Source organism: Eleutherodactylus coqui, chromosome 3 (genome assembly GCF_035609145.1).
Source record: "Eleutherodactylus coqui strain aEleCoq1 chromosome 3, aEleCoq1.hap1, whole genome shotgun sequence".
Classification (NCBI taxonomy): Eukaryota; Metazoa; Chordata; class Amphibia; order Anura; family Eleutherodactylidae; genus Eleutherodactylus; species Eleutherodactylus coqui.
Window position 1 is genome coordinate 206,399,163 of NC_089839.1, and position 12,421 is coordinate 206,411,583.

The 12,421-nt window shown below is 45.6% G+C and overlaps 1 protein-coding gene across 1 annotated transcript in view; it reads right to left on the reverse strand.

The window, feature by feature from the left end:
* RASSF1 (Ras association domain family member 1) overlaps window positions 1–11,645 on the reverse strand; it is a 29,425-nt gene extending 17,780 nt beyond the window's left edge. Inside the window, exons 1-2 of the mRNA XM_066596888.1 lie at window positions 10,818–11,645; window positions 2,120–2,244 (exon numbers count right to left, since the gene is read on the reverse strand). Of these exons, the coding sequence (XP_066452985.1) occupies window positions 2,120–2,244; window positions 10,818–11,148 (456 nt within the window). The 5' untranslated portion in view covers window positions 11,149–11,645. The remainder of the gene's footprint in view (window positions 1–2,119; window positions 2,245–10,817) is intronic.
* Between the last annotated feature and the right edge of the window lie 776 nt (window positions 11,646–12,421).

Consider the following 12,421-nt stretch of genomic DNA (forward strand, 5'->3'; position numbering starts at 1 on the left):
ATGGATAGATGTTCAGGAGTTGTGAATCGTGAGCACGCTGGAGGGAGTGGAGTTAGAAGTATTACCATATATGCATGCCTCCCTATCATAATGATTCCAGAAGGACTGTTCTGATTTTATGGCGCCATCCCGGAAGGCCTGCAGAATGTCCCAATTTCAACTATATCCGTGTCCTCAGGATGCAGTTGGATACAGTGATATTACACTTGTGTTCTGTGCAATATTGTGATTTTGTGTCACTTTCTTGCCAGGATTTTTAGGGGAAGGGGGGCTTAAAATATAAGCCCTGCCCTGAAAATAAACCCTAGCTGCATAAAAAAACCCACTTGTTTCTAGTCTTCAGCCAGCGATTCCTGGTCAGGGGTTTCAAAAACCCCGCCTCCAGGAAGCGCTGGCTCTGATTGGTTCTCGAGTGTTGCAGCTCAGCCAATCACTCAGCACTCGATGAACCAATCACAGGCATTCAATGCAATGTATACGGGTAAGCAGCGACACAATGAGAAATTTTTCACAAGAAAAGGCATCACTGATGCTACAAAATTGCGTGTACAAAACTGCAATATCGCAGTGATTTTATAGCGCTGATATCGCTGTCGCCCGTGTGAAAGAGGCCTAACTCAGTCTGCTGCAGGACACAACGCGGCTCAGTGCTGTACAGAGTCTGACACCTTCCTGTCTCCCCAGCGCTCAAGGGCTTTTTCATACCAGCGTCATTTTAAGGCTATTTGAGTGTTAAATCAGGTGACCGAATAGCAGCCGCGAGCACATCGCAGCTGCCAATAGCGAGAATGCCACTCGCCCTCCCTTTGCTTGTCGTCTCCAATAGGAGCAAATGGGAGCAGTTGGCACCGTGCCGTCAAAAGATAGGATATGTCGGTGTAAAGCGTAAAAAACCCGCAACTATTGTGTTATCTTTTGACACATGATTTTTTTCAGCACATCCAAAAATTATTCATCTGAAAGAGCGTGTAGGAAACCATGGGTTCTCTTAGATGCGATTCTTTGACGCACCTACTCGATGTAGTGTGAAAGAGCCCTAAGGCCAGCTTTACACTGGCGAGAAAACCGTGTGATTTTTGCACAATGCTAGTGTGAGTGAAAATGCAGAATTATTAAACCAATGATTTTCAATGATTTCATTCCCATCTGTGATGTTGCATGAAAAAAAAACACAGTATGTTCTATCTTTTTGTGATTTCGCCCATTGTTTTCAATGGAGCTGGCAGCAGCAGTGCCGGCCCCATTGAAAGCAATGGAAGAACTTTGCCGTAGCAGGGGATTCCTTCAACCCTGCAAGGAATCCCTTCAGATGCAGCGGGGAAATCCCTTTAGGCCCAGGGGGGTTGGAAAGGGATTCCCCACAGGGATGAAGGGATTCCCCATGGGGCTGTTTTCACAGTGATGCAAGGCTGTTTTCACATGGATTGCGAGGGCGATATCAGGCCGTGAATCATGGTCCGATATCACCCACACCAGTGTGAAGCTGGCCTTAGAGCAGAAGATAGGCGAAGCAGTTGGGCACTGAGCTGTGATGTGATCAGCAGCATAAGTTTGTCCTCTGCTGACCGGAGTTTCCAGGGTCAGGTGTGGACTGCAAAGGACACATTACTTTGAGTGGCACAGAGGGGCATTATTAATTTGAGGAGGAACAGAGTGGCAGTATACTACAGAGGAGAATTCATAATTTTAGGGGGTACAGAGGGGCATTATTACTTTAAGGAGGAACAGATCAGCACTGTACCACAGAGGGGCATTTTTTATCTAGCAACACCTTATTCCCCTCTCTCCGTTGAGGTCACAGGTATGATCGGATAAGGACTACGGTGTTCAAGGTGATTGGCAATGCATACAGCGCTGTAACACGACTCATGATGAGGAAATAGAGAAATAAGGATACATGCAGTATCATCTGCGAACAGCAGGGGCAGAGCGCTGATATTCACTGCAGAGTGAAGATTATTCTAGGGTCAGATGACTATATGCCAAAATCCAGGGTTCAGGGAAACACGGACAATATGGATTAAATGCAATAAGGGTAAATCTTTGCCTCCACTACAGAGGCAGGAGGCTCTTTAGTCCCCTCCAGGTTACACCCTGGGTAATATGGCGGTCACCTTACCACATTAGTGTCTTTCTCCCAGGCGGTGTCCTGTGATAAGTCGCTGTCACTGTCCTCGTCTTCGCCTTTGCTGCAGTCTAACCGGATGAGGGCTCGGCATCGGTAGTGACACGTGAAGCTGCAGTCTACAAGACACAAGAGTAATAGAGGTATATAATGGGGTGTCAGACCCACAAACCCCCAGCAGAAACCAGTGCATTAAAATATCCACCAGGTGACGCTATATGCCATATAGTCTAGGAAACGTTGTCATGGTCCTGCCAATAGAGGGAAGGGAGGCAGCGGAAAGGCATGTACAGCCGGGTAACTCACCCCGACCAATTCCAGCTCTGATGCAGCTGCTCCACATATGTCAAAAAGAGCAGCTGCAGCCTACAAGACCTGTACCAATCTGCGCCGTGTTACATGTGCTATTATAGGGCGTAACGCCCCCTGCTGATGGCTGTAAAAGAAGGGGGCCTGTGTACTTAGTTGGCACTTCTATGTCTAGACAACTGTGGCCGCCATCACAAGTTCCACCCGGGTCATCACCCAGCTTTCCCAGAACCCCGAATGACAAATCTGCCCAGTTACGCCCCGGTATGTGCTGGCGATGTAAGACATACAGTACACACAGCTTCTCTCGTCTTTAGATCCAGATCCCAGGGCAATGCGACAACTTTCCTGTTCCTGTCCCTAGGAGACGCTCACGGTGGAAAATATTTTATTGCAGGTTTGTAATGTTTTTAAAGAACATCTGAAAAAAAACTTCTAGAAAAAACAAGAATTCTTGTTTTTGTTATTTATCTTTTTATGTCGATATTTTCCTATTCTTATAAAAAAAAGGACACACTAAAACCTGTGAAGGATCGAGACGACCGTGCAAATGGGATTATTATAATCGGCAACATGTATGAGGGGTTAGGTATGACTGCAGCGCCACTCAGAGCGGCCAGTTATCTGCTCCGAGTGTGGATAAATTAAGGAAAACTTGAAGACACAGCCCTACCGAGACTGTCAAGGGGGCAGAAGTATGCGCATCATGGAGTGACAGCAGAGCACCCCCTGGATGTGGTCCTTCTAGGGACTTGGTGACAGAAGAAATATATCAATGAGAGGTTATCCTGCTACAAGATCTATATACATCATCATCCATATATACATAATCATATACACATATACACCATCATATGTACACATACACCATCATACATATACACCATCATAAATATGTATACTCTGTCATACGTACATATATACCATCATACATATACACTATTATACACCATCATAAATATGTATACTCTGTCATACGTACATATATACCATCATACATATACACTATTATACACCATCATATATATGTATACTCCATCATACGTACAGAAAGAGCATCATACATATACATAACCATGTGTACACATACACAGTCATACATATACTCCATTATACGTACATATATATCATACATATACACTATTTTGCATCATCATACATATAAACTATCATAAATAAGTATAGTCCATCATACATATACATGTGTACACTTGCACAATCATACATATACACTATTATACATCATTATACATATACTCCATCATACATATAGTCCATCATCAAATACCATCCAGATATTGAAAAAAAACGCCCCATATTTCAAACAGCAGATGACTAGTCAGAAGCATCTGTGGGAGGTTCTCACAAAGAATGGAGAATGTATCCTGACCAAAAAATGTAAAAGTTGATCCACTGCATACCGATACTATGCAAGCAGTCATAGAGGCAAAAGGGGAGGGGGGAGACTTTGAGGAGTCCAAGATGTGAAGTTATGTCCAGATTCCAAGTCGGAATAATTGTGTTGTTACAAAGACATCCCAAAGCATTAAGATTACCATTTCTTCCCAAGTTTACATTTTTAAGGAGTGTTACAAAATTCTCCAGAAATTTTGAATGTATACACCATCCTACATATATATCCATAATCATACATACACTGCATTCAGAAAGTTTTTAGACCCTTTCACATTTTATCTTGTGGCCTTGTGCAAATTTGTAAAAAATCTGGTTTTTCCCTCATAATTCTGCACTCAGTACCCCATAATGACAAAGTGACAAAAGAATGTTAGAAATCTTTGTAATTTTAAAAAAATAAAAAACCTCCATTTTGCATTGACATAGGTTTTCAGCCCCTTTGGTATAACACTTGAAATGAAGCTCTGGGGACCTCTTATTTCTCGTTATCATCTCTGAGATGTTTCTACACCTTGATTGGAGTCACCTATGCGAAATTCAATTGATTGGACATCATTTAAAAAGACCATCCTGTCTATATCAGGTCTACCTTCTCACAATGCATATCAGAGCCAAAACCAAGCCATGACGATGAAAGAACTGCCTGTAGAGCTCAGAGACAGGATTTTGTGGAGGCGCAGATCAGGTGAAGGCTACAAAAATTTCTGCTGCACTGAAAGTTCCCAAGACCTCAGCAGCCTCCATAACTCTTACATAGAACAACAACCCGGACTCTTCCTAAAGCTGCCGACCCACCAAACTAAGTAATTGGAGAAGAAGGGTCTTGGTAAGAGAGGTGGCCAACAAGCCAATGGTCTCTCTGACTGAGCTCCAAAGATCCTGTCTGCAGATAGAAGAAACTTCCAGAAGGTCAACCATCACTGCAGCCTCCACCAAGCTGGGCTTTACGGCAGAGCGGCCAGAAAGAAGCCTCCTCAGTAAAACACATGAAAGCCGCCTGGAGTTACCAAAAAGCACCTAAAGGACCCTGAGACTTCGAGAAACAAGATTCTCTGCTCTGATGACACCAAGATGGGACTTTTTGGCCTCAATTCTAAGCGTTGTATCTGGAGGAAACCAAGCGCCGCTCATCACCTGCCTAATACCATCCCTACAGTGCAGCCTGGTGGTGGCAGCATCATGCTGTGTGAGGGGAGACTGATCAGGGTTGATGGAAAGCTGAATATAGCAAAGTACAGAGATAATGAGAACCTGATCCAGGGCGCAAGGAACCTCAGACTGGGCAGAAGGGTCACCTTCCAACAAGACAATGACCCTAAGCACACAGCCAGGACAACCCAGGAGGGGCTTAGGGACAACCCTGTTAATGTCCTTGAGTGGCCCAGCCAGAGCCCTAACTTGAACCTAATTGAAATTCTCTGGAGAGACCTGAAAATTGCTGTCCACAGACAGAGCTTTAGAGGATCTACAGAAAAGAGAGCAGAAAATTCCCAAATCCGTGTGCAAACCTTGTTGCATCATACCCAAGGAGGATGGAGTCACGGCCAAAGGTGCTTCAACTAAGTACTGAGTACGGGGCGTGAATACTTATGTGGGAGCAAAAGAATAGTTGTTAATTTTTTAAAAAATTACAAAGATTTCCAACATTCTGGTGTTACTTTGTCATTACGGGAAACTGAATGCAGAATGATGGGGAAACCTGAATTTTTATTTTAATTTGCATAAGGCCACAACCTGGCAAAATGGGAAAAAGTGAAAGAGCGTGAAGACTTTCCGAATGCAGTGTATATATACACCATCCTAAGGCCCCCTGTCCATGGGCGATGCGGTATCCCGCGGCGGAGCTCCGCCGCAAGAGCCGCTGCCCGGGAGCAGGAGCCACAGACGAATCTCCGCCAGTCAGCCTAATCTAATAGATAGGCTGACCGCGGAGAATCGGGGCAATTCGCAGCATGCTGCGAAATGCCCGCCGCGAGCGTAGAATCGCAATGAGGGGGGGGGGGGCGGCGCTTTCCATAGCAATGCTATGGAAAGCTTCAGACGCCGTGATTTGCCGGCGGTTTACTGCCGGTGAAATCACGCCCGTGTACAGGCACCCTTAATATACACTGTCATACAAGAACATACACATGGGAATAAATAACTGCTTGCTCTGTTGGTTAGTGCACATCACATGCTAAAAAAATAAATAAATAATAATAAGAGCACGGTGGCTCAGTGGTTAACACTGCTGCCTTGCAGCTCTGGGGTCCCTGCTTCAAAGGCAACATCTGCATGGAGTTTGTACTTATATGTTCTCCCTGGGTTTCCTCTCACAATCCAAAAATATACTAAATTGTGAATATGGATCGTGAGCCACCATGGGGACAGTGCCCACTGTAAGCAATGACAGTCTGTGTACAGCACGATGGAACATTTACGCAGTGTCCCCTAGGTGGCGCTCTCTGCCTTATTATCCTTCACACTTTGCAATGATAAAACCAGACCTGTACATAGCGTGAGGGCTTGTTACAACTATATCCGGTCTAGCCAATGCTCTGTGAGCTACACGCAACAGTTGCACAAACCCTGTACTTTGCTAGTCTCACAGAGCATTGGCTACAACTGTACCAACCTCTTAGCTGTGAGCAGGACTGGCTATGTACAGGTTTACTGCCTCGGACTGTAAGGCCATGTTCACATAGGACAGATTTGCTTTGGAAGACATTGCACATTGTTGTCAATGGGACAGTAAAACATCTCAGGGCGTGCGAGGTGCACACAAGTGAGATGCGAGGCTTGCCATTGAAAACAATGGGAAACACTTGGCAGTCCTCTGGTTGAAAGCCGCGCCGGAGAATCGCTACTTTACCGAAGCAATGGGAGGTGCTTTTGTCCGAAAAACGCTTTGCATCACCGTGAAAACATATGTTGGTGAGCGCAATGTCTGACTTGCAAGTGGGTAGGTAGCCTAAGGGTGCATTCACTGGACATGGGGCAACGCATCACTAATTTTCTTTAGGAATAATTTAAAATTAATCTCGAATGAAACTGGCTGGAAACAATGAGCGAGATGTCTGCAGAAAAATAGAACATGCTGCGATTTATTTTTTTATGTTACAGCGTCACTGCGTGAAAAAAAAATTGCACATGTAAATAGACCCAATGAAAGCAATAGGGTCTATACCAGCACAGGTTTTGTGCGTCTCACAATGCACCAAACTCATGCGAAAAACTTGCTTGTGTGAATACATCCTGAACACGAATATTTTCATGCACCGACAGCAAGCAGAGATCTTGAAACTGGTGAGAAACTGAAATACAAAGTAAATTAGAGAGTTGTAGAACTTTCCATTTATTCGGTTATCAAGATGAGGATTCTTGTCTACATCTAAAAGCTGAAAAATTATCCTAGCCTTGACCTGCTCACAGTTGAGGGTTTGTTACAGTGTATCAGTGCAGACAATCCTTTGTGAGAAACAAATTATCAGCACACTTTCCCCCTCCTGTTCTGATAGTTGTTACAATGTATCAGTGCAGGTAACATGTATTAGTGTGGATTCCAGGATGCTCATATCATAGAGGATTGTCTAGACTGAATTGGATACATTGTAACAAACCTTCAGCTGTGAGAAGTATTAGGTCAGGACAGGTTTTCAGTCTATGTAAACAATCATCTTCCTGTTCACTGACAGCAAGCAGAGATTTTGGAAATGGAAGGGAACTGACAAGCAAACAACCTATTATAGATGTCAGAGCTTCCATCCTCATTGCTGCCACAGTGACATGTGGGAGGGTTCAGCTTTATCAGTTTTCTCCTGGAGGTGTTTTCACCTCAGTTTCTTGTTTCCTTAGCGCTTTCTGTGTCAAGTAAATAGGAAAAACCACCTACAGATCTGCTGCAGTCTTCACTACGTCGCTTTTAGGGTGCATTCCCACCAGCGAGTTTTGTGCGTTGCAAGATGCACAGAACCCGCACTGAAATAGACCCCATTGTTTCCAAAGTGTCTATTTCTATGGGCGATTTTACTTGTGTAGTGATGCTGGGAGATAGAAAAATCGCAGCAAGCTCTATTTTTCTGTGAGTCCGCAGAAATCTCGCCCCTTGCTTTCAATGGATGAGGAAAAAAAATTGCATCACAGTCGTGTGTACATGAGAGTTTCATGCGATTTTTTTTTTTTTCCTATTGGAAATACATGTGATTTTCACGTGCGTGATAGTTGCATGTCCAGTGATGTGATTTTCTCGTAAATCGCATCATACTCGCAGTGGGCATCACAATTGTACAAGTGTGATATCGGTCCGAGTTTCTCTTATTAGGATGCAATGGCAGGCAGAAACCCCCTTTAAGTGATAAAATGGACATTCATCAAAAGTAGTAAATTCGAAAAGTGAAGCAGTCGCCGGTTCCAACTGATCACTTGTAAGGTGTCCAGAAGGTGGTGATCATCCGTTATAAAGAAAAGGTAGAAATATTAGAAATAGGTTGGACTTTTTATCAATGTAATACTTTAGCCATCTGTCTGTGGTTCCGGCAGCTGATGGCGAACGCTCGTTGATTATAACTAAGGATGAGCGAGTATAGTCGCTAAGGCACTACTCGTTCGAATAATGTGCCTTAGCCGAGTATCTCCCCGCTCGTCCATAAAGATTAGGGGGCCGCCGCAGGGCGGGGAGCTGCGGGGGAGAGCGGGGAGGAACGGAGGGGAGATCTCTCTCTCCCTCTCTCCCGCCCGCTCCCTACTGCTCCCCGCCGCAACTCACCTGTCAGCCGCAGCGGCCCCCGAATCTTTATGGACGAGCAGGGAGATACTCGTCTAAGGCACATTACCCGAACGAAATGTTAATTGCGGATGGGCTGTGGGTCAAATGGCTTTCATTGACTTCAATGGAAGCTGTCAGCAGCAAAATAGAGCATGCTACGATTTTTCCTCCGCTGGCAGAAATCGTAATTCATTTCCATGAGTGTGAAGGAAAAAGCAAGTTTACATAGCATGCTGAAAGGCATTTGCTGCAGATCCTCCTTTTTTTTAACGCGATTGTCAATGGGACTTTCTAATGTTAAAAACGCAACGCAGCACAACTTGCGCTTTTGGTGCATTGCGTTTTTACCATTAGAAAGTCCCATTGACTTTCGTGTGAAAAAAAAACGCAGCAATAAAAAAAGGCTAGTGGAAAGGCACGCTAAGGCCTCATGTCCACTAGAAAAATACTGAAATACGGATTTTCGCGGCGGATTCCGCGCGGATTTGCTTTAAATGTTTTTGGTTTTTTTTGCATGCAGATATCCGCACACATTGCTATCAATGAGATAGCAATATTGCCGATCCGCAGCAGAATGGAGCATGCCGCGTTTTTTTCTCCCACACGTGAAAAACGCAATTCTTTTAAAATGCCATCGCGGGTACAAAAATCAATTTAATGGACCGCGGGTGGCCAATGATTCCCTATGGGCAAAATCCGCTGCAGATTCCGCAATTCCATTTAGCTAGTGGACATGAGGCCTAAGGGTGACTGCCCACTACAGTTTTTTTTCATTGCGAAATTCGCTGCGTTTTTTTTTCTGCAGGGGTCTATGGGACTTGTAATGTTAAAATCGCGCGAAATCCTATAGACCCCTGCAGAAAAAAAAACTGCAAATTTCGCAGTGAAAAAAAAAACTGTAGTGGGTAGTCACCCTAAGACAGACTAAATGTTGCAAATTCAGGAGTTTGTCATTGGGAAATGACAAACTGCGACAAATTTCAGTTCATGACTGTAGCATTAAAATCCGATGTTATGAAATCTGTGCATTATGGGCTCAGCACGCATATGTAATGGATGAACATGTCAAACATGGGCCTGAGGGGAGGGGTGTCATCCACACATATACTGTAAATTGCAGCTCTGGAGAATAAGACATTATGGAACAGAGAATTGTGACTGCAACTTTGTATGTGACTGGAGTATAACATATGCTGTAACAGAAAAATAGTTACTGCAGCTCTGGATGTGACTGGAGCATAAGACATCATGTAACAGCAGAATATTAACTACAGCTCTGGATATAACTGGAGCATAAGACATCATGTAACAGCAGAATATTAACTACAGCTCTGGATGTGACTGGAGCATAAGACATCATGTAACAGCAGAATATTAACTACAGCTCTGGATGTGACTGGAGCATAAGACATCATGTAACAGCAGAATATTAACTACAGCTCTGGATGTGACTGGAGCATAAGACATCATGTAACAGCAGAATATTAACTACAGCTCTGGATGTGACTGGACTATAAAACATGATGTCACAGTAGAATTCTGCCTGCAGCTCTGGGAGTGACTGGATTATAAAACATGATGTCACAGAAGAATAGTAATTGCAGCTCTGGATGTGACTGCAGGATAAAACATGAGGTCATAGTAGAATTGTGCCTGCAGCTCTGGAGGTGACTGGAGTAGAAGATATGAATTAATGGAAGAAAAGTGACTGCAGCTCTGTGTGTGACTGGAGAATAAGACTGCATCCACAGGACTGTATTTCAGGCCCGTTTTTGTGCCTGTACTATGAATAAGTATCACGGTCCAACCGGACTCACAGCCTTGGAGATCCCTATGATTAAACCCGCCCCAGTGCAGCAGCCAGTGGCTGCATGCCGGTAAATCCTGTGGCTTTAGGCAATCGTGTGGCTGTTAACAGACTGCAACCGGTGACACCTTAATTCATAAGCATGCTGTGCAGACTTGCATCGCAATGCGGCTCTTGCTCGCATCTCCGCCGCCACCAACTGTGCGACCATAATTCTGTGTCCGGGGCCGGTGATGTCTGAGCTCTAACATACTGCACTGACAGATTTCCCACAAATCAGCATGGTTTTCAAATTGATTGTTAATGGACTCGCGGTTTTGGCCGCAATGTGTGAACCCAGCCTTGGACTTTGGTACCATTAACCCATTTCCCCCCACGTGTTGTAACGATGCAGGAGCGGTGAGCTCTGTACTCACAGGTGCAGCGCAGGCTCTTCCTGTAGATGCCCCAGATGAAGTCCCCACAGAGGTCGCACCAGGTGTACTGCGTGTGGGACGTGGGCTGGAAGTAATGCCCTTTCCCTACTTTTCCTGGTGGCAGAGAGTCCTCCTGTCCTGGCACAACCCTTCGCCGCAGGCTGCGCTGCAGAATGAGGGGCGCTCTTCCTGGGGGGATCCTCACTGCATTTGTTCGCTCCAGCCGGTGACTTCCTTTAGGACTCTTGGTCAGATCTAGCCCATCCAGCTCATCACATGGACTCAAGGTTTTCAGTTCAATCATCTCATAAGACGTCTCCTGTGAGGACATCCCATAAAGCTTGGGGTGAAGCCGGGGGGGTCAACAGTGACCGTGACCTCCGACTCTCACCCAACTTTTTACTGGGTCTGAGTCTTCTCAGCTGAGGTTCCTCCTCCCAGCCTCATGCCCTCTCCTCGCCCATCTCTCTCAGTTCTGGCTTCCTTCCCTCCTCCCCTCGATTACATTCTTCCGTCTCTCTTTCTTTGCTTTCTTGAAGTTTGAATTTCTCATCATCGGTAGAAGAAAACTTTATCAGGGTCCCTGAAGTTCTGGGGAGGGGGTGTCAGCTATGGGAGTCTCCTGGAATTCACAGACCTCCCCTTGAAGTTCACTGTCCTAGTCAACCAGTCTGCTGATGCTCAGAAGATCAGTCTGGAATCTAATCTGGCCGTGGAGGGGTTAAGGAAGTGATGCCAACAGCTGCTGCTTGGATCCGGGAGGATGAAGCGGGAACCTGGCAACTCCTGAAAAGTCTCCAAAGATCCTGCTAAGTCAGGACAAAGAAAACCAAAAGTCGTTGTCCAGCGCCAAAGTGACCGAGGAAAACGCTTTGCAGGCTGGAAAATAGTCAGAAGAAGAGGAGAACGTCAGCAGCCAAGGAGATAAAGAGGGAGGAGAGGAGATCCCGGCCACCACCGCCGCTCTGTAATCTGTGTTTCCATAGGAAATAAAAAAAAACAAAACCAAATAGATTCGGGAAGATCTGGAATGTGGGGGCCGCAGCTGAGGAGACGAGACGCAGAGAACGCTGGAAAGTTCCCACAACCTGATGATCGAGCAGCAGCAGGGAGTGATCCATTAACATGGGGGCTGGGGTATGGGGAGTGATCCATCAACATGGGGGCTGGGGTATGGAGAGTGATCCAACAACATGGAGGCTTTGGAATGAGGGGTGGTACATGAACATGGGGGCTGAGGTATGGGGAGTGATCCATCAACATGGGGGCTGGGGTATGGAAAGTGATCCAACAACATGGAGGCTTGGGAATGGGGAGTGGTACATGAACATGGGGGCTGAGGTACGGGGAGTGATCCATCAACATGGGGGCTGAGGTACGGGGAGTGATCCATCAACATGGGGGCTGGGGTATGGAGAGTGGTACATGAACATGGGGGCTGGGGTATGGGGAGTGATCCATCAACATGGGGGCTGGGGTAATGGGAGTGATCCATCAACATGGGGGCTGGGGTAATGGGAGTGATCCATCAACATGGGGGCTGGGGTAATGGGAGTGATCCATCAACATGGGGGCTGGGGTATGAGGAGGGATTCAACAACATT